The sequence below is a fragment of the Manis javanica genome, chromosome 8, assembly GCF_040802235.1.
Source record: "Manis javanica isolate MJ-LG chromosome 8, MJ_LKY, whole genome shotgun sequence".
NCBI classification, from domain to species: Eukaryota; Metazoa; Chordata; class Mammalia; order Pholidota; family Manidae; genus Manis; species Manis javanica.
The window spans coordinates 40,819,292-40,845,296 of record NC_133163.1 but is presented as its reverse complement, the minus strand read 5'-3'; the positions used below and the strand labels follow the sequence as shown (position 1 = coordinate 40,845,296).

At 40.9% G+C, this 26,005-nt stretch overlaps 1 protein-coding gene across 11 annotated transcripts in view; it reads left to right on the top strand.

Moving 5' to 3' along the window:
- DAAM1 (dishevelled associated activator of morphogenesis 1) overlaps positions 1 to 26,005 on the top strand; it is a 289,381-nt gene that overhangs the window by 148,978 nt on the left and 114,398 nt on the right. For all 11 annotated transcript variants that reach the window (XM_073242320.1, XM_037006931.2, XM_037006956.2 and 8 more), the window contains one exon: positions 20,365 to 20,584. In XM_073242320.1, the coding sequence (XP_073098421.1) occupies positions 20,402 to 20,584 (183 nt within the window). In that variant the 5' untranslated portion in view covers positions 20,365 to 20,401. The remainder of the gene's footprint in view (positions 1 to 20,364; positions 20,585 to 26,005) is intronic.

Below are 26,005 nucleotides of genomic sequence, written 5' to 3'. Positions count from 1 at the left end.
CAATTCTTGGCTATTGTAAATAGTGCTGCGATAAACATAGGGGTGCATCTGTCTTTCTCAAATTGGAGTGCTGCATTCTTAGGGTAAATTCCTAGGACTGTAATTCCTGGGTCTAATGGTAAGTCTATTTTGAGCATTTTGAGGAACCTCCATACTGCTTTCCACAATGGTTGAACTAATTTACATCGCCACCAGCATTGTAGGAGGGTTCCCCTTTCTCCACAACCTCTCCAACATTTGTTGTTGTTTGTCTTTTGGATGGTAGCCATCCTTACTGGTGTGAGGTGATATCTCATTGTGGTTTTAATTTGCATTTCTCTGATAATTAGCTATGTGGAGCATCTTTTCATGTGCCTGTTGGCCATCTGGATTTCTTCTTTAGAGAACTGTCTATTCAGCTCCTCTGCCCATTTTTTAACTGGATTATTTGCTTTTTGTTTGTTGAGGTATGTGAGCTCTTTATATATTTTGGATGTCAACTCTTTATCGGATCTGTCATTTATGAATATATTCTCCCATACTGTAGGGTACCTTTTTCTTCTATTGATGGTGTCCTTTGATGTACAGAAGCTTTTCAGCTTGACATAGTCCCACTTGCTCATTTTTGCTTTTGTTTTCCTTGCCCGGGGAGATATGTTCATGAAGAAGTCGCTTGTGTTTATGTCCAAGAGATTTTTGCCTATGTTTTTTTCTAGGAGTTTTATGGTTTCGTGACTTACATTCAGGTCTTTGATACATTTCAAATTTACTTCTGTATATGGGGTTAGACACTGATCCAGTTTCATTCTCTTACATGTAGCTGTCCAGTTTTGCCAGCACCATCTGTTGAAGAGACTGTCATTTCCCCGTTGTATGTCCATGGCTCCTTTATCATATATTAATTGACCATATATGTTTGGGTTAATGTCTGGAGTCTCTATTCTGTTTCACTGGTCTGTGGCTCTGTTCTTGTGCCAGTGCCAAATTGTCTTGATTACTGTGGCTTTGTAGTAGAGCTTGAAGTTGGGGAGCAAGGTCCCCCCACCACTTTATTCTTCCTTACTCAGGATTGCTTTGGCTGTTCGGGGTCTTTGGTGTTTCCATATGAATTTTGAACTATTTGTTCCAGTTATTTGAAGAATGTTGTTTGTAATTTGATGGGGATTGCATCAAATCTGTATATTGCTTTGGGCAGAATGGCCATTTTGACAATATTAATTCTTCCTAGTCAAGAGCATGGGATGAGTTTCCATTTGCTAGTGGCCTCTTTAATTTCTCTTAAGAGTGTCTTATAGTTTTCAGGGTATAGGTCTTTCACTTCCTTGGTTAGGTTTATTCCTAAGTATTTTATTCTTTTTGATGCAATTGTGAATGGAATTGTTTTCCTGATTTCTCTTTCTATTAGTTCATTGTTAGTGTATAGGAAAGCCACAGATTTCTGTGTGTTAATTTTGTAATCCTGCAACTTTGCTGAATTCTGATATTAGTTCTAGTAGTTTTGGAGTGGAGTCTTTAGGGTTTTTTATGTACAATATCATGTCATCTGCAAATAGTGACAGTTAAACTTCTTCTTTACCAATCTGGATTCTTGTATTTCTTTGTTTTGTCTAATTGCCATGGCTAGGACCTCCAGTACTATGTTGAATAACAGTGGGAAGAGTGGGCATCCCTGTCTTGTTCCCGATCTCAGAGGAAAAGCTTTCAGCCTCTTGCTGTTCAGTATGATGTTTGCTGTGGGTTTATCATATATGGCCTTTATTATGTTGAGGTACTTGCCCTCTATGCCCATTTTGTTGAGAGTTTTTATCATGAATGTATGTTGAATTTTGTCAAATGCTTTTTCAGTGTCGAATGCTTTTTCAGCATCTATGGAGATGATCATGTCGTTTTTGTCCTTCTTTTTGTTGATGTGGTGGATGATGTTGATGGATTTTCAAATGTTGTACCATCCTTGCATCACTGGGATGAATCCCTCTTGGTCATGGTGTATGATCCTTTTGATGTATTTTTGAATTCGGTTTGCTAATATTTTGTTGATCATTTTTGCATCTACGTTCATCAGGGATATTGGTCTGTAGTTTTCTTTTTTGGTGGGGTCTTTGCCTGGTTTTGGTATTAGGGTGATGTTGGCTTCATAGAATGAGTTTGGGAGTATTCCCTCCTCTTCTATTTTTTGTAAAACTTTAAGGAGAATGGGTATTATGTCTTCTCTGTATGTCTGATAAAATTCTAAGGTAAATCCATCTGTCCTGGGGGTTTTGTTCCTGGGTAGTTTTTTGATTCTCTCTTCAATTTCTTTGCAGGTAATTGGTTTGTTTAGATTCTGTGTTTCTTCCTTGGTCAGTCTTGGACGGTTGTATTTTTCTAAGAGGTTGTCCATTTCTTCTAGGTTTTCCAGCTGTTAGCATATAGGTCTTCACTGTATTCTCTAATAATTGTTTGTATTTCTTTGGGGTCCATCATGATTTTTCCTTTCTCGTTTCTGATTCTGTTGATGTGTGTTGATTCTCTTTTTCTCTTAATAAGTCTGGCTAGAGGCTTATCTATTTTGTTTATTTTCTCAAAGAACCAGCTCTTGGTTTCATTGATTTTTTCTATTGTTTTATTCTTCTCAATTTTGTTTATTTCTTCTCTGATCTTTACTATGTCCCTCCTTCTGCTGACTTTAGGCCTCATTTGTTTTTCTTTTTCCAATTTTGATAATTGTGACATTAGACTATTCATTTTGGTTTGTTCTTCCTTCTTTAAATATGCCTGGATTGCTATATACTTTCCTCTTAAGACTGCTTTTTCTGCGTCCCACAGAAGTTGGGGCTTTGTGTTATTGTTGTCATTTGTTTTCTTATATTGCTTGATCTCTTTTTTAATTTGGTCATTGATCCATTGATTATGTAGGAGCATGTTGTTAAGCCTCCATGTGTTTGTGGGCCTTTTTGCTATCATTGTACAATTTAGTTCTAGTTTTATTCCTTTGTGGTCTGAAAAGTTGGTTGGTAGAATTTCAATATTTTTGAATTTACTGAGGTTCTTTTTGTGGCCTAGTATGTGGTCTATTCTGGAGAATGTTCCATATGCACTTGAGGAGAATGTGTATCCTATTGCTTTTGGACGTAGAGTTCTATAGATGTCTATTAGGTCCATCTGTTCTAGTGTGTTGTTCAGTGCCTCTGTATCCTTACTTATTTTCTGTCTGGTGATCTGTCCTTTGGAGTGAATGGTGTGTTCACTCCTAAATGAATGCATTGCATTCTGTTTCCTCCTTTAGTTTTGTTAGTATTTGTTTCACATATGTTGGTGCTCCTGTGTTGGGTGCATATATATTTATAATGGTTATATCCTCTTGTTGGACTGAGCCCTTTATCATTATTAACGTCCTTCTTTATTTCTTGTTACTTTCTTTGTTTTTAAATCTGTTTTGTCTGATACTAGTACTTGCAGCACCTGCTTTTTTCTCCCTGTTGTTTGCATGGAATATCTTTTTCCATCCCTTGACTTTTAGTCTCTGCATGTCTTTGTGTTTGAGGTGGGTCTCTTGTAAGCAGCATATAGATGGGTCTTGCTTTTTTATCCATTCTATTACTCTGTGTCTTTTGATTGGTGCATTCAATCCACTTACATTTAGGGTGATTATTGAAAGATATGCACTTATTGCCATTGCAGGCTTTAGATTCGTGGTAACCAAAGGTTCAAAGCTTCTTTAGTATCTTACTGCCTAACTTAACTCACTTATTGAACTATTATAGACACTGTCTGGTGATTCTTAATTTCTCTCCCTTCTTATTCCTCCTCCTCCATTCTTTATATGTTGGGTGTTTTATTCCTTGCTCTTTTGTGTTTCCTTTAACTGCTTTTGTGGGTAGTTGATTTTATTTTTCGCCTTTAGTTAGTATTTGGTTGATCTGCTTTCTTTGCTGTGATTTTATTTTCTCTGGTGACATCTGTTTAGCCTTAGGAGTGCTCCCATCTAGAGCAATCCCTCTAAAATACCCTGTAGAATTGGTTTGTGGGAGGCAAATTCCCTCAACTTTTGCTTGTCTAGGAATTGTTTAATCCCTCCTTCATATTTAAATGATAAGCATGCTGGATATAGTATCCTTGGTTCAAGGCCCTTCAGTTTCATTGCATTAAATATATCATGCCATTCTCTTCTGGCCTGTAAGGTTTCTGTTGAGAAGTCTGATGATAGCCTGATGGGTTTTCCTTTGTAGGTGACTTTTTTCCTCTCTCTAGCTGCCTTTAAAATTCTGTCCTTGTCCTTGATCTTTGCCATTTATTTATTATGTGTCTTGGTGTTGTCCTCCTTGGGTCCCTTCTGTTGGGAGTTCTGTGTACTTCCGTGGTCTGAATGATTATTTCCTCCCCCAGTTTAAAGAAGTTTTCAGCAATCATTTATTCAAATACACTTTCTATACCTTTTTCTCTTTCTTCTTCTTCTGGTACCCCTATAATGCAGATATTGTTCCTTTTGGATTGGTCATATTGTTCTCTTAGTATTGTTTCATTCCTGGAGATCCTTTTATCTCTCGGCATCAGCTTCTGTGTGTTCCTGTTCTCTGGTTTCTGTTCCATCAATGACCTCTTGCATCTTATCCATTCTGCTTATAAATCCTTCCAGAGATTGTTTCATTTCTGTAATCTCTGTCCGGACTTCTTACCTTAGCTCTTGCATATTTCTCTGCAGCTCCATCAGCATGGTTATGACCTTTATTTTGAATTCTTTTTCAGGGAGATTGGTTAGGTCTTTCTCCCCAGATTCCTTCTCAGGGGTGGAAGTCTGGGTTAGTCTGATCTGTATCAAATTCTTCTGCCTTTTCATGGCGATAGAGGTAGTTGTGGGGAGCTGGCACGTGTGTTGGCTGGGAGAATGTCCCTTCTTGCTGGTTTGTGGCCTTCCTCTCCTTGGAGAATGGCAACCCCTAGCAGCTTGTGCTGTGCAGCTGTGTGCAGACAGAGTCTCTGATTCTTGCCCGGCCCCTATGGCAGAGCAGCATCGGAGGGGAAACAGGCGGTAGGCTGTTTATCTCCTTGAGGGGCCTCCGAGCTGCACTGCCACCCAGGGGGTTAGGGTGCCCGGAGTTCCCCGGGATTCCCATCTGCTGGGCTAAGTGTCCTGGGTCCTTTCTGTTCTGCTGTGGAGTCTCTGTCCCTTAAGTCTTTCAAAAAGCACTCACTTTTCTTTGCCCCAGGGGCTCTGGCTGCGGGGACCCACCCGCAGGTTTTACTGTCCTGCTTCCCTAGTATCCAGCACCCCATGCACTGTGTGTCTGTGCTCTGGTGCGGATGGCTAGGGCCGGGTGTTTGGCAGTCCTGGGCTCCCTCTCCCTCTCTGCTCCGACTCCTCTCCTCCCACCGGGAACTGGGGTGAGGGGCGCTTGGGTCCTGCTGGGCCGGGGCTTGTATCTTACCCCCTTCACAAGGCGCTGATTCTCACAGGTGTAGATGTAGCCTGGCTGTTTCCCTGTATCTTCTAGTCTCTCTTGTAGGGATAGTTGTATTTGTTGTATTTTCAAAAATATACATGATTTTGGGAGGAGATTTCCGCTGCTCTATTCACACCACCATCTTGGCTCCACCTCTCTCATTGGCCTTTAGAACAACTTTTAAGGGGGCCATTTTGGTGGATCTACAAATCAATGTATATTGATATTGAAACCATCTGCATTTTTGACCATGGGTTTCCCATATGCACAAAGCAAGCTGTAATTTTAAGTAAATGAATCAATATGACAGCTAACAAGTCATTTGGGTGTATACTTAGAGTTTAATGGGGTTAGTGAGAAGGCCTGCAAACCTTCTAGCTTCAGTAGAATATTGACATCTGCATGAAACACTTAGGAAAGTTCATTTTCCACATAAAACTATTCTTAAAGGTTCCCAAATCTTAGATGCACATGGAAATAATAGCCACCATTTATTGAACATCTTCCATGTGCTAAGCATCTGCCTAAATACTTTAACAACTTTACAGCTAATACTTCCAATACTGGAAAGATATAGGGATATGTGTGTGTGTAGCAACAAATAACAGTATTGTTTTAGTTTTAACATAAATGATGGTACAGGTATTGTTCTGCAATTTGATTTCTTCCCTCCCTCTTTTCCTCCCTTCCTCCCTCCCTTCTCTCTCTCTCTTCTGAATATAGATCTTTCCATGTCTTTATCCGTGGGCACAGCACATTCCTAGAATCCAGGCATGGGATTCTGTGGCACTAGTGCCAGACTTGCCCTCACACTGGGATCACCTGTAGAGTTTGGAAAAATTGCTATGACCTGAGCCCCAATACCAGAGATTCTGTTAAAACTGGTATGGAGTAAAGCCTTAGAATCAGTATGAGAAGCAGTGTTTTATACAATGGGTGCACCAACATTTATTAAAACATTCTCCTATTGAAGGACACTTACATGATTCTCTGTTACAAATAATAAATCCTGTTGTCTTTCTGTTACAGTGTTGTAGTCTGTATCCATGTGTTAATCCCTACATACAGCATCTAGGTTTTCTTAGATATTGATCAAAGGGCCAGTAACAGTAGATACTGCCAGATCACCTTCCACTGAGGCAATATAATTGACTTTCCCATCAACAGGTTATTAGATTGCCCATTGTGGGGCTGGGGTTTTCTTTTTTACCTCCTGGTTTTCTCATCCACCCCACCCAAGTCCCAGTTAATAAAAAATTCTCATTTTGGAGGATTATATATCTAAGTGCTTTTGGAAGGTCCCAACACAAAGGGAGATTGAGGAAATCCCATCTCAGAGTTTTATTTCTGTAGGTCTTTGTAGTGCTGTGTGTTTGGAAATTAGTTTTAGAGCTGACATGACAAAGTAATGCCTTCACCTGTAATCATTAGAGGGTATGGGTGTCTCTTGTGCAGGGCTGGGTAATTCTGGTTTTAGAGCAGCACCTACTAGAGCCACACAACATCTGGGGCAGGCGGCAGCCCGAGTACCTCTTCTCTGCCTTATTCTACACCAACCTTGCATTCAAATGAAACTTTACTGTCATCTTCCCATAAGTCTCTCTTGAAGATTTATTATGTAAAATTTGTAGGTAGAATTTTTTTTTTTTTTAAGTATCAGTGTTTTTAATTTTATTTTTTTGACTACTCTCTACAAAGCACTGTGCTATACATTGTAGATAAACATTTAGACATAGGCCTTTTGCAAACAGTAACTCTGGGGCCGAGATATTTTCCCAGCCCAGGGCAAAAGACCTTTGAAACCAAAATCAGTCAAAGGGAGAAATAAAGTGGGAGAAATCTGTTTATTGCTTACAAGCAGTTGTCCACCTCTGCTCACCCCTGTCTCTCGTGACCCAGCTGCAAAAAGGGACCCCACCTAACCTCTTCAGTCTAGACATGCCCCAGCACCCCCTGTAATTACCTATTGATATGGAACAGAACTACTTCTCTCCACCCCTTGGAAACACCTATTGATATGGAAATGAACTAAGGCCAGAAGAGAGATTCTGGAAATATGTAGGTAGAATTTTTATGAAAGACAGAGTGCTTCTTTTGAAGGGAGTTCTGGGTTTCATAATGTGACTCCATCATCTGTCCTTAATGTTTCTGGGTGGCTTCTCCCTACCTCATCCTGAGCAGGACTCTTCAAGAACAGGCAGGACATAGGTGTGGTGCTGGCCTTGCCAAAAATGAACCCCTCTGCACAGCAGGCCTCGTGGAGAGACCCAGATCTGGTAAACAACTCACCATATGGTCATTTTAAACCAAGGAATCACCAGGAACTTAGCTTTCTTTGTACATTTTTTACATTTGTAATGGCAAATGGTGGCCATATACACATGTGTTTAAAATGATGTTTATGAGGCAAAAATGTGAAAGCCCTGGGTGCTTGCAGGATGATTTCTGTCTTCATGACCACTTCACAGTTACTTCCCTGGGCAGACAAGATGCCTGCAGATGTAGAAAGTAGAAAAATAAGTAGATGAGATCACTGACTGAGGGAAATGTGAAGGGGAATCAGGTCAGTGCTGCAGATGTCAGCAGTCTTGCTGTGACTGAGCTGGGTTTGCTCTTGACCATTGTCACAGAAGTGGCTGCATTGAAATATTAAACATGCTGAATGCTTTGAAATATACAGGGAAAACTAAGATATTTTTAAATGCCTTTTTCCACACTGCCCCTAAAACCCTCAGAGATTTTCCCACAGTTTGCAGATAAGCTAGCTAACCTGCAGAGCCCTTGATTTAGTGATGACAACTGCCCTGTAGAGATTAAACCAGCTTCGTTCCAGGAATTTGTTCTGCTGATATACACACAGGAATGTCAGAGAAAGGAATCTGGTTAACATTTTTTCACCAAACAGTAGTTGACAAATCTAAATCCTCCCTCCAACTTTTTAATATAGGTCTCACTTTCCTTTGCAATGTCCACTTCGAATCCATCGAGTGTTTATTGAGGACCTCAGGATGCTGATGCCCTTCCTACAGTCACTCCGCGAATGAAGTTGTTAAGCTGGTGTTTGGAGCAGAGTCACAGCCCCACAGCTGCCTGTGCCATACTGTGTCTGGCTGTCAGGTTCCCCCAACTGACATGCACAGGCGTTTGCCATGAGAAAGTCAGGGGTTTCTTAATAGTTACCAGAGAGTAAGGCTAATTTTAACCAAGAACTTTTGTTCTACATTTTGTCCTTTTTCAATTGTATTAAAGGAATCTTGGCATAAAAGTAGTCAGAAGAACATGAAAAGAGAAAGGTAATTAGTGAGTCTTAAAATTTGCTTTCAGTAAACATGAACATATAAAGCCCTCTAGGCAAGATTTTCTTTCTTTATTTTCAGTCCAGAGAACTGGAGTTTCCCTAGGATGCCAATAGACGACATTCTCCACAGAGGCTTGTGGAAAAATAAAAATCATACCTACTTGGCAATAAAATGCCTTGATGGTAAAATGTAGTTACAATATTTGAGACAGAATAAGATTGAGCAGCATCTGGGTTGGGGACTGTGAGGGTCAGTAGTAGTGTTCACTTTCCCAGGGCACCATGTCTTATGGCCTCATGGGGGAGAGGGACTTCTTACACTGTGCCTCTAGCATTGTGAGGCCTTGGTCCAGAGCACCTTCCTCTTATTGTCTATAACTCACACTAAACTTTGCTAGGAGGTCTGGAAAGCATAGTTCTGCAAGCTAAGTACATATCTATTGAACCTCTTCTCTCTAAGAATTTGCCATTGGTGAAAATCTTCTAAAACATGCCTGATGATATATTTCTTTTCAGGCAGTATCTTTCAGGATCATGCATTTTCTCTGTGGTTGGCACCAAAGCGTTGGCTGCTTGTTTGGGAAGGTCTGAAACCTGAAGTATCTAAAGTGTGGCCCATGTGGTGGTGAGACATTCTAAGAGGCACCACATTTACCCATAGTGGTGAAGACTCTGACTTCAGGGGTTTTTTTTAGTGGCATCAGAGGAGGACCAGGGACTAGAGTACAGATACTTGCCGGTGTCTTGTAATGTACAAATATTCTTTTCTTGTGACTGATGTCTTTTTCTCCTATCCTTTCTGAAAGAGCTGCTCTGTGTTTTGAGAAATTTGCATTCTTTTACATGTTTATTAAAGAACGCAATGTGGCCTTTTGGAAGAACGAGAGCTTTGATGTGACAAAGCTGGCTATTGAGTTGTAGCCTCCTATGTTTGTGTAACCCCCTCATTTAAATTTGTCTTTGTACAGTCTGAGTGGATTCCTTAGAGGCAGTGAAGATAGAAACCCAAAGGGGGAAAATGATTTGCATTTCTTTCAGTTTCAGCTTAAATTTGTTTATTGACTTAACTCACAGACTCGCAACAGGTCAGCAGGCCCAAGGCCACAGGCTCTGTGGCAAGGCTTGCTTTCTTCGGTGGGAAGTTCCAATGACACTTTTGGTTTGGCTTCCCTCCCAGATGATCGAGACAAGATGTCCTGGTTTCCAGACTGGTTTCTGTCACGTGACAAGCACAAACTTCCTAACTCGAGAATAGTGTTATACTGGCTTTAGGGAAGTATGCCCTAAATCCATGGGTAAAGTCATGAGTCATGACAGAACAGTCATTGCCAGTGTTTCAGGGTGAAACCTGGGGTCCCCTTCTTTCCTCTTTACATAAGGAGCAGGTGTGTATGTTCTGGCAGGAGTCTGTGGCTTGGGCTTGGAGAAAGAGTGTTAATATGTGCTGGTTGAGGATTGGTCTGGCTTGAGGATGTGCACGGACTTCACCGGAAGTCCTCCCTTGTCTAGGAAGAAAGTGGGGAAGGAACAGGACCAGTTCTGGCTTCCACTTTGCACACCCCCACCTACACTGTGGCGTGGATCCAGAGGAAGGAGTGTGCTTGGCTTTCATTGCCCTGCTTTAGGCTGTGGAGCAGAAAGTGTTTTCAAGGTGCTGGTGGCTTTTTGGATGTTGGGGTTTTGGTTTTCTCATCGATGGTGGGGTGCCTGTATTGTTTTCCACTTGCCTCAGAAAAATCACTGGGCAGAGAAGACTGCTTGGTGAATTTCCAGGAGCTGCTCTAAGAAGTGTCCGGTTAGAACACTATTTAGGAACCAGGTGTGTGGGAAGGGCTGGTCTTCCCCTGGTCACGTGGGTTGAGAAACGGTGAGGATGTTGAAACTTGTGGGGAAAACACGTGCCCTTTCAAATAATTCTCCTACAACCTTTAGGCTGTATCCCATGATTTTTTAAAGCTCCAAATAGTGTTTGGCCTCTGGTGTGCTTGGAAGATGAAACCAGACATGAGGAATGTGACTGGGGAGAGAGAGGGCCAAGGAAAGAAGCAGAGCAATTATTTCACATTCTTCTTGATAAGAGAATTTGGGTTTTAACATCAGCACGGCATTGAGACCCACACTGCATGTCGGGGTCCTTTGGGAAATTTCAAACTGTAAGGTAAATTGCAGTTCTTCAAACAATAGTCAATAGTTGGTACATCAGTAAAACTGTGTTCCCCAAACCGTGCTCTGAAATTGCTATTATGAGTAAATTTTTTTTCTTGTCCCTTTTTATGTCTGTGGCATTTAGAAATTCTAGAGACCATTTAAAGAATGAAACAATGACAATATTTTAGTGTTGAAATCCTAATTGGAGAGTTAATATGAAATACTGTCTATCTTGGCTAAAATGATAGAAGTGGGGTATGACATATGCAGTCCCCACGACACTTAGTGAGTTCACACGGAAACACTCGACTGTTTAACCAGGCTGGTGGCTGGCAGGAACTCACCGTCTCTCTTTCTCTCCCTTCCTCCAGCAGCTAAGCTATTATTCTCCTGTACCTGCTTTGGTTAGAGGAAAACCTTAGTAACTTAGCCAGTGAGCATATCCCTCAGGGTGGACAGTCATTTTATAAATATGTGGCAGAAGTCCCTGGTGAGCCAATTAAAATGTTGCATGTACCTGTACAAATCTATTTTGTCACCACGACCTTCAAATTATTCCCCATATATTAGGTACTGATCAAGTGTTGCTTTGTGGAAAAAAAACTGAACATGTCATATGTATTGTGACTTGGCATTATCAAAGGAAAAGTGTTAAGGAGGGTTTTCCTATAGACAGTAAGTTGTTCTCCAGGGCTCTTTATCTTCAGGATTACCATCGTTTACATTTCCTAAAATTTGGCCCTCATCTTTTGACTGTTAACACGTTGAGAGTCTTGTTTGTTTGTTAAAGAGCAATACAAAAGACTCTGAGTTTGAGCTAGGCCACAGATAGATTAAATTTCTTACTCTTTGCTAAGGAAAATGCACCTGCTCCAAAATCTTGAGTAGCTTTTTAATTGCCTCCTTGTGCATGGCATAGCAATAGTCATGTGTTATATTATAGACGGGTTGCATTTTGCATGTCCCAGAAGTGACTTCTTCCCCTCTGCAACAGTGCCAGAAGCTGAGGTTGAAAAATGTGTTCTGGTTGAGGGCCCAGCTGTCATTTTAAAATTAGACCTTTCCCTCAGGCTGATCTGATTAAAAAGGGGCCAAGATACGGAAACAGGCCCCTGGTTTCAGTAACTGTGTTCCCTCTTCATTGGACAGAAGGACCAACTTCACTCCTCACTGAGTATGCTCACTAGGCTATGATCTCCCAGAATCTGTGGGTTTTCTTTATCTACATCTCTAGCACCTTATACTCTGTTTGGTCTGTTGAGGAGGTTCAGCTATGATAGCTGAGTAAGTGAATACTTTCTTGGGCAAAGTGTTCACTGAATGTAAGGAATGGGGAAAAGTCTGAAAGATTCCATCAGTGGCTCAGTTTCCAGTGGACATTACTTGAGGACAGGTATAAAACAAAGCAACAGCTAATTCAGTCAGAAAGAAACTCCTTGCTCTAGGGAAGCTTCAAACACCTGGAGGATGAAATCTGTTTGTGAGGCTACTGTCAGCGTCAAGAAGCTTGACAAATGGCTAAGGAGCCCTTGGTGAACCAACTGACATCAAATGTTTTGGCAGTTGTGAAAAACAGATCTGCCGGCAACTGTGGGAAGAACACCCAGTTACACAACCCTGAAGTTTGATTCGACCATCTGTTCATTAAGACATCTATGCTGTTGAATTCAGTGAATATTTATTGAGAATATGTGTGCCAGGGACTGCATGAAACTCAGTCTCTGTCTTCAGAATCTCATAGTCTAGTTGAGGAAGTCTAGCAGATACGAATTTTTTTTTTAAAAATCCAGAAAACTGAATGAATGTATTTATTCTGTTACCAACTATGTATATGGTGCTAGGGGTGTGGAAATCAATGTGTGACCATCGCTGGGAAACTTGAGGCTCATAAATATAGCAGCATTTGAGCAGATTTTGGTTGGTGAGTTGAAAGATGGTCAAGTAAAGAAGGAAAGAGAACCTGAGGCTGAGGGGACTGCAGGTATATGGGCTCAGGATGTGACTCCTGTCAAGTTTTGATGACTGTGTGCACACATGTGTGGGGCATATGGGTGCATAGTGTTTGGGGTGTTGGGGGACAAGGGTAGAAAATAAAGTAGGCAAGGACCAGGCCATAGAGGATCTTGTGGAGGGTCAGGCTGGAAAGTTGGACTCTATCCAGGAGATACTACAGAGCTGAGTGACACAGTCAGATTTATGATGTGCTGAGAATAAATCCCAGATTCCTCACTCTGGTGTACGAGGCCCTAGGGTCTAGAGCCCCTGTCCTTTCCAGCCTCTTCTCTTTCAACACATCCATTACTCACTATGCTTCAGCCACACTAGTCTTTCTCTGACTCAAACATCCCAAGGTCCCCACCTGCTCTGGGCCTCTGCACACACTCCTTTACCTGGAATCCTCTCCCTGACACTTTGAAGGGCTAGTCTCATTTATCCATTAGGTACTAGCTTAAATGCCCCCTCTCTAGAGAAGCCATCCCTGATCACACTGTCTAATGTAGCTGGCCCCTCCCACCATCACACCACCACCACCATTTTCTTTAACTTTCCTCTTGCATCCCCCAGTCAAAAATCAATAGTTCTGGTTTATAATTGTCTTTTCTCTGCCTTTTCCAAAGCAAATAAGTTTCCCCGAGGGTACATCATCTCATTTTCATCCCTCTTTCCTTAGTGCTTAGCAGAGTGTTTGGCACATAATCAGTGCTCAATAAACTTTTGACTTAATGAATTAAATGGACGAATATGATGGACTAGGGAGCTATTGGTGGTCTTCAACCCATGGCCCACATGGGCAAACCACCTATTTTACTATTATCCATAAGCAAAGGATGGAATTTACATTTTTAAATGATATAACAAAATTTTAAAAAAGAATATTTGTGACATGAGAAAGTTATATGAAATTCAGATTTCAGTGTCCACAAATAGTTTGATTAGCACACATGCATGCCCATTTTTATGAATGTTTATGGCTGTTTTCAGGGCAAAATGGCAGCACTGAGTAGCTGTGATAGAGGCTTAATGGCCAGCAAAGCCTGATATTTACTATATGACCCTTGAGAGAAAGTATTTATCAACCCCTAGACTAGGGAATCAAGGGTCAGGGAGAAGAGTTAAGGAACTGCTGTAGTCACTCAGGTGAGAGACAAGGGGAGGATGCACTGAGGGCGGTGTGGCCTTGAGGTCGGAGAGGGTGTGGCCTGGACTCCAGCTGGGCTAAGCAAGCAGGTTCCCTGGTCTCTGCCCAGCTTCCTTGCCCACTCTGACCAATCAGGCTTCTCTGAATCAACATCTTTAGCTTCACTGACAAATAAGTCTCTCTCAAACTTCTCTCTTTCTGACTGCCCCCTCCCTCTGAGGTCTTCTAACTTGGGAGGATGAGTGAGGTGGTGGGTATGAATGTATGCACAAAAATCCCATACACAGGCAGTTTTTGGGGTCACACTAGTGAGGTGCTAGAGCAGTTAAGGAGTACCAGACAGAAGAGTCTACTGCCACTCAGGAGTCAGGTGGAATTAATTTTATCTCTATTTTGGCCTGTATCTAGGAGATTAGGCTCTGAGCAATAGAGTTGCAATATGTTGTATTAAAAATGGCTGTTTGTTGAAAAATCTTAAAGCTTTGCCATTATTTACAATTTAAGGATGGGTTTAAGGAGGACTTTGTATCTGGGGTTCCACAGAGGAACCAGCATAAAAACTTGGTCTTTGGGCTTTACTGAGGCTTTTAAACACAAATCACCTGTCAAACACAATATTTTGGTCCTTATTAAAATGATTTCAGTTAGGTTCTTAAATGTAATAGGCTCTGTATCTTACTATCTGTCTTAGGAAGTAGCCAAGATCCTCATTTTCTTTTGTTTATAGAACTGTTGGCATTTTTTTTTAAGACTTGAAAAATGCTTTGGACTGATTTTTAGATCTTACTGTTTCCTCAGCACCCCTCCTCAATACAGCCAGAATGTAATATAACTTCAGTTTAAGTGAAGCAACTTGTAAAATTCAAAGTAAAGCAATTGCTCTCAATTCATTTACCAAATACTTTGGTCATACTTCTGTATGTGCAAGGCACTTGGGGACCCATGCTGTAGGCACTTTTCCTCATGGAGTTGACTTCAGTGAAGGAAGAAAGATGCAGACTTACAAATTACTGTAACTGCTGGCTATGCATCACAAAATGCTGAGGGCCCAGACCATATCCAATTGGGTAAGTTAGCAAGACTGCCCAGAAATGCACTTGATGGCTGAGTTTTTCTTGTCCTCATTTCCCATTAACCTGAACACTGTCTCTCTATCTTATACAGACATGTGGTTAGTCACACAGACGTTGACAGTAGTCCCTGAACAATGTCTCTTCAGTTTACTGACAGTCTAGTGATAGGATAGACAGGACTCTGGCCTGGTTCTGAGTGAGATATGGTTCCTGCCCTGAGGACACATACCAGAGACAAACACATTTTAATGAGCTAAGCCTTAATTCCCATCTCCTGGTGTACATCAGCACCATTGCCACCCACCTGTGCTGAGAAATAAAGTGTACAAGAATTACACACTTAAAGAAATTCTACAGTAAATTTGACTGCTGAGATGTTTGTATTACAATTTTACAAAAAGGTGTTTCTAACAGATTGGAGGGAAATCCACCAGTCCTTCATCAAGTTAGTTTAAGAAACTCTGTAACTTGGGATGTTTTTGATAGAAACATTTTTGCATGCACACACACCCTTTTCATATAAACAAATAATCATATAAAATGTTTTTTTAAAAGTCTTGTTTTATTGTAAAAGTAGTGTGTCTTCATTGCAAAAACAACTTGGAAAGTACAGAAGGCTTTTTCATTTTTTTGAAGTAATCCATACCTCTGACATGAGCTAACTGCTGCTTACATTTTGGTGCATTTCTCTTGTCCTTTTTTCCTATTTGTATTATGTAAGTGTTTTGTGTAAACAGGCTTTGTATATCTACTCTTTATTTTGTGTATCATAAGAATTTGCATGTCATTAAATACTCTTTTACAAAGGATTGCTGGGTAGGCTATCATCTAGTTGTACCATAATTTATTTGCCCCTTTTATATGGTCCTCTCTTGCTGGCACTTATTATATGCCCTTCTTTATTTGCTATTGCACGTAATGCTTTGAGGATTTTTGTGCAGCATCTTTGATAGTATCTCCAATTTCCTTAGGATATATTTCCGAAAGTAGAAAGACTAGGTCAAAAAGTATGACTATTTTAAGGTTTTGATAAATTGCCCTTCAGAAATGTTGAACCAAATTTCAGCTACCACCAATAGGGTTAGGCTTACCACACCAAGTACTCTCATGGCTGGCGCTGTTAGAGTGGGGAGAAGGTTGACAAAAATGAGGGCAGAAGGAATAAATGAGTGGATCCCTTGGATAAAAGATGAGAGGAGCTCAAGATGTTCATGTGGCATGGAAAATAGTCTGTTGGCTAAAGTGAAGGATACTCTTAAGGAAATAGAAAAGACAGACAAGTTGAGTTGAATCTGATTTGATGTGGCACTGAAAGCCAGTTTAGAATGGTATTAGGGAGACACTAATGGCTTTTGAGAGCTCCAGGGTTCTGCTGTAGGAAGATGGTGGTATATAGCATAATCCATGGCATACTGCCTCTCATTCCCTGTATACTCCCTGCCCTTTCCCACCTCATACCTTTGCTTGCTCTGTTCCCTCTGCCTAAATGCCCTGCTTTCCATAATCTATCAAAGCTGCACTCATCCATGAGGGGGACCACTCCCAAACTCTTGCCTATGTGCTTCTTGCTCCACTGCATAGCACTTACTGGTAAGATATGCCATATTACTTTGTTATAACTATTTGGTGCACTACTCTGTCCCTTAGATTATAAGCTTCTAGTGACTCATTCAATTTCATATCCTTAGATGCTTACCGTCATGCCTGGTGTCTAAATGGTATTAATACACATTTGCCAAGGGAATCCCAGGTACTGTGTATGTCTCCTCTGACCTGATACAAGTACAGCCAAGGCCAGGAGATGGATGTTTCAACAGGCTGGGATATTGGATGTCTCAACTAAGTCTTTATTCCAGAGCCAGTTGGATCATCATGTGCGGCTCCATGAGGAACACCCTGCTCTTAACATTTCCCCTACCTACCCATCCCAAAGACCTCTACTTGCCAGCTTTCAGAGACCACCCTCCCTTAATATAAATGGAAAACTTGACTCTAGAAATGTTTTTAAGTCATAATTTTTTATAAAACCTTTTATCTGAGTTTGCATCATTGTATTAATTACAAACTCAAGAAATTTGTGACAGATTTTGGAATTAGGTTTTCTGATTTGGAAGAGATGCCATATGTCATAAATGTTTTCTTTAAACTTCAGGACAAAAACAAAGTTCAAAGATGACATCCATTTCCTCACTATGCAGAAGTAATCATCGTTAAATGTTGACACACTAGGTTCTAGTCTCTCTTCTGCATGTATTACATTTATTATTAATTGTATACATAATATATGAATATTATTGTTTAAAAACTAAAAATATTACAGATAAAGCCTAAGGCCCACTTCGACTTTCATTTCCATATCCCATAGTTTTAAATTGTTTTTGAAGTAAAGTCCTCTGTTTAAATGAGATTTTATGTAAAAAGTCTCATGTTCAGTTAATATGTGAGTATCCCATGTACATGGTTTCATGTACTATCATGTGTGGGGGCCAGAGCTGTGAACATTATATGCAAGGCCTCTGCCCCCATGGAATAACCAAATAGGATCAGTTCGAACAGTGGCAACGGCCATGAAGAGCATCACGCAGGGTAAAGGGCTTAAGAGTGTGCCTGGAGCATGGGAAGGGGACCCCTGCATACACAGTGGTTGAGGATGGCCTCTCTGAGAAAGTGTGATGACGAAGAGTCAGGCACACAGAGATGTGGGCCAGGGCACACCAGCCAAGGACATAGCTGATACAAAGGCCCTGAGGCAGGAGCCAGTATGGCCAGTATGGTGGGAGTACGGTATCTCAGATGAAGAGTGCCATGTGGTGAGGTGGAGAGGCAGGCAGGAGCCAGAAAGTGGAGACCCCTGGAGGCTGTTGGACGACTTTGTATATTCTTATAATTGCAGTGAGTAGCCACTGGAGGTTATTATAAAATATTGATTAATACCTAAAATTTCAATATCCAAAATGGATAAAAGCAGAACTTCTGGAGTACAAAACTCAAATCAGTATCTACTGAAAACCTCTGATCTCTTCCCCCTCTCCAGTCTAATAACTGGGGTACCTTACACCTGGGGCATTTCTAACAGGTAACTCTAGTACGATGAAAACAGAGCCAAAGACTCCTTGGCTCCATCCTATCCCAATCACAGGCATGAGAAAGTTATTCCTTATGTCACCTTATAGCTCCTACCTATTGGTTTTAAATTCAATCTTGGGGTGGCATAGTTCTGATCTTGTTGCTATGTAGCAGTCCTCAAATCAATTCAAGGATAGTTGGGAGCCTCTGCCTCCCCTTGGGCCCTCATTTCCCTTTCAGGAAGTGCCTGCAGAAGTGCTAGCCCAGTCTTTCAGCACACGCTTAGTTTGTCAGCAGTTGTCAGGATGGTGACAGTAATTACATCATCTGGCAACCTGCTATCTCCTCTCTCTCTGAGGGTGCTCAGCCTTCACTGCAGCTTCTCAAGCAAGGTCACCTGCCCACAGCTGTAAAAAATGAGAGTACTCAAGACCCAACCACACCTGCTTCCTCTGTTTCTTTTTTTTTTTTTTTTTTGAGAGAGAAAGAGAATGATAGGAGAGGTTTCTAAATGTGACTCCCTGTTGCTTGCAGGATAAATCCAGACTCCTTGGCCTGGCTTGCAGCTTTTCCACACCATCCTGCCCCTCTAGTCTGACTTCACGTGGTTCCTCCCCAAATTCCTGCCTTTGTTCCTACCATCTTCTCTGCACAGATGTGTTTCTCCACCTCCACCCTAATTCGTGAAGGGCCATTTCACATTCCACTTTTTAAATAAGTTTTCAGTCCCATCTCTTTTTCAAAATTGAAAATCTGCAAAAGTCAAATATGTACATGAATATGGGATCATTATAAAAACAAAAATAACGTGAGGAGAGTATTTCCTTTCTTCCCCATTTCCAGCCTCCTTTCTTCTCAGTTAGGAATTTGCTGTGTATTTTTCCAGGTCTTTTGCTGTGCATTTACATGTAAATGATTTAAGTTTTTGTGTGAGATTGCTTTAAGAAGACACTGTGACATCATGTTGTATGTGTTATTCTCTGACTTCCTTTTTTTAAAATTAAGGTATTATTGATATACACTCTTATGAAGGTTTCACATGAAAAACATTGTGGTTACTACATTCACCCATATTATCAAGTCCCCTCCATACCCCATTGAGGTTACTGTCCATCAGTGTAGTAAGATGCCACAGAGTCACTACTTTCCGACTTGCTTTTTCAGTTGACAATATAACTTGGAAATTTTTCCCAAGGTAATACATATAGTTGTAACTTCAAAACAAAACTAAACTATGCAGTCATTAAAAATGTATTATGGGGAGTAAAAATTCAAATTCAAAAGGGTATAAATTAAAAGGAATAGTTCTCCAGTCCCCTGCTTTTATTTTGGAGATTACTGCTATTAACCCTTTCTTATATATTCATAAATAACATATATATTCTCTAAAACATGTAGTCTTGTAATATATAGTATATGTAATGTAGCATTTTGAACATGTTTCCGTATCTACATACACAGATGCCTTGTTCTTTTTAATGAGTTGATAGTATTCTATTATGTGGATATACCATAATTAGCCATCTCCCTATTGGTGAACTCATTTGGACTTTTCTGCTTGAAAATATCCAACCTCTTTAGCTCCTGTGAAGTTGCTTTTTTTTTTTTTGTCATGAATTTAAATTATTCAACACAATAAACATTAACTGAGTGCCTCTTATCTCCCTGGCACTATGCAGGACATAGGGCCACCAAGTTGCTTGATGAACAGCCCCTTCCCCTGGCTTTAAGTTATCACAGTCTAACAGGAAGACACACTTCTAAGGAACTTAGAATGTGACATTAGTTGGAATAGGTAGATATGCCTTAACATACATATTATTAATTGGGAAAGGTAAAGGAGAAATTGGAATTGAACTTTAAAGGGTGTGTAAGAGATCCTAGATTCCTAGGAGACGAAGTAGAAAAGGTCATTCTTGCATGGGGAGTAACAGAACAAATGGGTTGGCAAGAAAGAGCATGGGATATACAAAGAATGGCCAATAGTCCCATCAATTGGAACATATGCTGTGATGTGGAGTGGATGGGGTTGTACTGTTTGCTTAGCAGTTGGTCACAAGAAACATTGAGTAGGCGAATAGTAGGACATGTGCTTTCTGCCCAGCTGGTCTCCAGACCCTCTTGGAGTCATCCTGGCTGTGCCTGGCAGGGCACTGACATTACCTTCAGTGTAGAGTCTCTTTCTTTAATTGGTCTGATTAAAAAAAGCCTACTTAATCATGTCATGTCCTCTTTTTACAGAGTTTAGTCACTCCAAGAATTAGAAAAGAATTCAGCCATGGCCCCAAGGAAGAGAGGTGGACGGGGGATTTCATTCATCTTTTGCTGTTTCCGAAATAATGATCACCCAGAAATCACCTATCGGCTGCGAAACGACAGCAGCTTTGCACTTCAGACCATGGAGCCAGCGTTACCCATGCCCCCTGTGGAGGAGCTGGATGTCATGTTCAGTGAACTTGTGGTGAGTCCCAGACATCCATCCCAGCTGTGGCTGGGGGCCAGGAGGGGGAGGAGAGGATGTGGATGGTTTGGTTTGGTTTGGTTTGGTTTGCTCAGCCATGGGCCTGCCCTTCTTTAGTGAAAAGGCTGCCTCCCACCTCTACCCCCAGTGTCAGCACTGAGCCAGTGGAAAAAGAGAAGGAAGAGAGTAGCATTACTACATCAGAGGGTTTTGCTGGTGCTTTAAGTGGAGGGACTTGGACCTTTAAGTCTTCAAATCTGTGACAGTACTGCATCCTAAGTTTCCCTGTCCAATCCATCCTATCCCAACCTGAGTCTACACTTGTATGCAAAAATAATTCCCTCCTCTGCTTCACACCTGGGGTTCCCCAATGCTTCCTCCACCCTGACCCCCTGTATAGTATTAATGTCTCTTTAAAAATTAGTCATACTACTCCTCCTGTCCTTGATCCTTTGATGAAAGACATTATTACTTAAGTACAGTATAATTATTTAGCCTAATGATAGGATTGCAATAAGAACTGTTGTGGGAAGCTTTGTATAGATACTATCCTATTTTAGAATCCACTGTACTGAACTGACAGATGTGCAGGTGAGAGAGTGGTGTAGGACCCATTCATCAACTTAGCTTTTTAAGCATCTCTGAAGTAGTGTTTCTTTCCATTCTGCATTTTGAAGGATATTATGGTATAGTTAAAAGGGCACTAGAATTAGGGAATTAGGAAGACCTTGGCTCAAATACTGTTCTAACTTTATTATCTGTAAAAGAATGGGAAAAGCCTATGACTTTTTGAGCCTATTTTCTGTAAAATGGAGAAAAAAATAATACCTCCTTCTAGTTTGGTATGTTTAAATGAAAGTAATACACAGTGGGAATGGCCCAATGCCTGGCCCTTATTAGTTGCTCAATAAGTGTTACATTTATAGTAGAGGGAGTACTCTACCCTACTTTGATCACTATTGGAGTTTTTTAATGGAATTAGTTATAATCAAACAATTTCTAGTAATTCAACAGATACTAGAAAGTGCTGTTTTTTTGCATGACTCTTAAAGGGCCAAGATAGTAATGTAGACTGTCACTGCCCTCCCCAGGGAAATATCTGAACTGATATGTTACTCCAGCTCTTCTAGAACAGAATTCATCTAGAAACTTATTTTCTAAGATAAGCCAATGAAGCAGATGGTTGAGTTCTGGTGCCTGTGTGGGTAAGTGGGCTTACTTCCAAACAGAATTGGTTGGAAGAAAGAAGAGATGAACTCTAAGCAGCATGTTTATACTTAACAATGTTGAACATTTTCAGTGTTTAGGGAATTCCCACATGCTCCATTGCCATGTGTGCAGAACTCTGTTCTAGGTGCTAACGAGAAGGTTCAAGATAGAAAACCAGGACTTGCTCCCAAAGAGCTGACAGTCATAGTAGCAAAAGGAGACCAGTAAAGGTATAATGCCACCAAAGGGGAAAGCACTACCCACCTCCACATAGATTGTGTATAAATGTGTGGTGGGCTAAAGGACATAGTGTTGAGAAGAGTGATCAGGAAAGGCTTTCTGGAGGAGGTGTTATGAGGAGCTGTTGAAGGTGAGAAGAGAAGTGGCTGTCTCAGTCATCTTAATCAAGTTTGCTCTGTGATAGCAAAATCTTGGTGGTTACAGCAGCAGACAGAGGCTTTTCTCTTCCTAATGTTGCATGTGCACTTTGGGCCAGCTGTGGTTTTGTTCCAAGACCAAGGCCTGCTGGAAGAGGAAAAAGAGGTGTGGTGAACTGCTTGCAGGTTCTAAGTTTATGCTTGGTAATGTCCTATGTCACTTCTGCTCAAATTTCTTTGGCCAGTGCAAATCATTTGGCCCCCCTGAGTTCACAGGGTAAGGGTGTATTATCCTTCTGTAGAGTCTCATCCATCTGTAGAGATTGGCACTACAAGTCACATCGCCAACCCTGAGGTCACTGGGGCAGGTGAAGAAACATAATCCTCTCCCAGGGATGGGCAATGAATCATCTACTGTGATGGCCATCAAGGAGAGCAGTAATTATGCATTGACAGGTGTGGTTTTATTTCCTACTTACAAGTATTTTAAAACCAGTCAGACTACAGAGCCAGCTGTTGCTGGTAGATGAAGGCCTCATCGGTGGCAGTGGGGTTGGTGGGCAGAGCTTCCCCTCTCCACGCGCACTGTCTGGCCGCTGTATGCTGTCAAACACCCTGAATGAGGCCCGAGCCAGCGCCTGGGTGGAGGCAGCTTTGCATGTATCTTAAAGACAGCTCATTGTTCAGGATTCACTAGGGAGAAAAATTCCACTCTTTGCCTTATTGATGTCTTTATTCTGTGTGAAAATTGCCAACAGCTGTTAGTTGTGAAAAAACCAGTGCCAAACCAGAACTTTAAGCTGAAACCATTGGAAAACAAATTATCTTGAGGTTTGTATCTGTCTTGGTGAGTGACGGATGGATTTCTGTCTGCTCCTGACTTCAGGGAGTTAGACCACAAATCTATTCAACTGCCAGGCAAGTCCTGGGCCACAGGAGGTGGGCTCAAAGCCACTGGAAATGTATGCCCTGGGTTCTCTGAGTAATAGCAGAAGCAGTCTGCCTCTACCCATGCACAGGAGAGGGGAGGCCATGTGGGGAGGCAGAGAGTGCAGACAATCTAAGGTAACTTCCTTTAAGATGGTTTCTGCTAGAATTTGAGTTTATTTCCTTGTTATATAATGGGGATAATACCATCTCTCTGGTAGAGTTGGTGTAAAGATTAAAGAAGATTACCTCTTTAAAAAGGCTGACTCCTTCTAGGTACTTCACACTTCACATCCTTGTGCATTGAGAGGGTTGGGAGATAATTTGAGTGCTTTTTGGGCACAGTACCCTAAAAAAATATCCCAGGGTTTTCCTTTTCTTGAAAAAGGAATAAGTTAATCTGCCTGCAGTGTGTGAGCCAAGGTGAGTCCATTTTACCTCTGTGTCTGTTGGAAAGCATCTCATCAGAGCCGGTGTTCTAAACTAGTTTCCTTGGGCTTCTCTTATGAGTCACTTGTTTTGTGTTTCTGAAAGTGATACCAAGTAGATTGCTTTCAGAATTGCTTACTGTGACCGTATCTCATAAATAAAGCAAACCTGGTGAGAGATCAGCCATGTGCATCTTTAAAGATGGGCAGGAGGAGCGCCTTGTTCTCTAGCTGGCCCCCTGCCACACATGGCAGAATCAGAATCATTCCAGTTTCAGGTCGTGGTTGTTGTAAAGGTTGTAGTCCCACACCCTGCCTATTCTTTTTTAATAACAGTTTTATTGAGATACAATGCACATACCATATAATTCACTCATTTAAAGTGTACAATTTGATGACTTTTAGTAGAGTTAGACTTGTGCAACATCACTATAATAAATTTTAGAATGTTCACATCACCTCCAGAAGCTTCCCTCCCCATTAACCATCATTCCTCATTTCTCCCCAACCCTACCATTCCCTAGCAACCACTAATGTACTATTTCTGTGAATTTGCCTATTGTGGGCATTTAATATACACGGAGACATATAATATGTGGTCCTTTGTGACTGGCTTCTTAAACTTAGCATAGTCTTTTCAAGGTTTATCATGTTGTATCAGTAATTCATTTCTGTTTCTGGCTAAATAATATTCCATTGTATAGACAAACATACAGCCTTTTGTTCATCGATTCACTATTGATGGACATTTGGGTTGTTGCCAGTCTTTACCTATTTTGAAAAATGCTGCTGAGTAATAGTGTTATATGGTTAAAACTTTAATATTTTTTTTAATTTTGTTTAATTTTTGAGGAACTGCAAGACTGTCTTCTGAAGTGGCTGCACCATTTTACAGCCCCACCTGTAGTGCATGGGGGTCCCAGTTTTGGGAAAATTTTTTAAAATATTTTCCACTGATGGTGATTTTTTTTTTTTTTTTTTTTTTATTGATAATTTTTTTTTTTATTTTTTTTTTTATTTTTTTTTATTTTTTTTGAGAGGGCATCTCTCATATTTATTGATCAAATGGTTGTTAACAACAATAAAATTCAGTATAGGGGGGTCAATGCTCAATGTACAATCATTAATCCATCTCAAGCCTAATTCTCGTCAGTCTCCAATCTTCTGAAGCATAACGAACAAGTTCTTACATGGTGAACGAATTCTTACAGAGTGAATAAATTCTTACATGGTGAACAGTACAAGGGCATTCATCACAGAAACTTTCGGTTTTGATCATGCAATATGACCTATAAACCATCAGGTCAAATATGAATATTCATTTGATTTTTGTACTTGATTTATATGTTGATCCCACATTTCTCCTATTATTATTATTATTTTTATTTTTAATAAAATGCTGAAGTGGTAGGTAGATGCAAGATAAAGGTAGAAAACATAGTTTAGTGCTGTAAGAAGGCAAATGTAGATGATCAGATGATCAGGTGTGTGCCTATGGACTAAGTATTAATCCAGGCTAGACAAGGGCAGCAAGACATCCACGGATGCAGAAGATTTCTCTCAAAGCAGGGGGGGTGAGGTTCTGAGCCTCACCTCTGTTGATCCCCAAATTCTCACCTGATGGCCCCCCTGTGACTGTGCCTGTCTTAGGTTGTTCCTCCCTTGAGGAATCTTACCCGTCTCTGGCTAACCAGTCATCTTCCGGGGCCATACAGGGAAATGTAAAGTTGGTAAGTGAGAGAGAAGCCATATTGTTTGCAAAGGTTAGCTTTTTACTTCTTTGCAGATTTATGCCCTGTGGCTTCTATGCCCAGCACTTGTCTCGAGGTATCTTTACCACCTGGAGGAATTATGATACTCGGTAAATTCGATATGAGGCACGAATTCTATTTAAGGTTTGTAATTAGGAAGGAAGAAGAAAAGCTATAGATGTAGCATATGAAGGAAACTTGGGAGGATTGATTATTTCTTTGACATATCTTCTTGTATAGTACCTTAAGTATGTATAGGTTTTAAACTACTAACTAATTTGCACACACATATTAACATAATAGGAATACGGTGACATAAACAAAGCAAATCTATAATTACCAGCCATCTCCAGTGAAGCCAAGAAAACCATTTAGGCACCCTAGGCATTTGTGAAAATTTATCTATGATATGATGGATATTTTCCAACTGTACTTGAACCATCAGACAAATTAAAGCAGCCCATTTCTGGGATCTGTTCACATCCCGTATGTTCTTTTAACCATAGATAGTCTATAGTCATGAGATTTTGGGGTGCTACAACTTGCACCCCTCCCAACCCCTGGTTGAGTTCCAACAGTACAGATCCAGTCAAATTCGTTGTCTCACTGTATGCACATGCCAGCCTAGACATCTCCCTCCTCCTTCTTATGGCAAGTCCAGGAGACGGTGGGCTGGATGCAGCCACAACCGCAGCATCGTCCGGATCCCTGTGGAGGCTTTTTGATGAT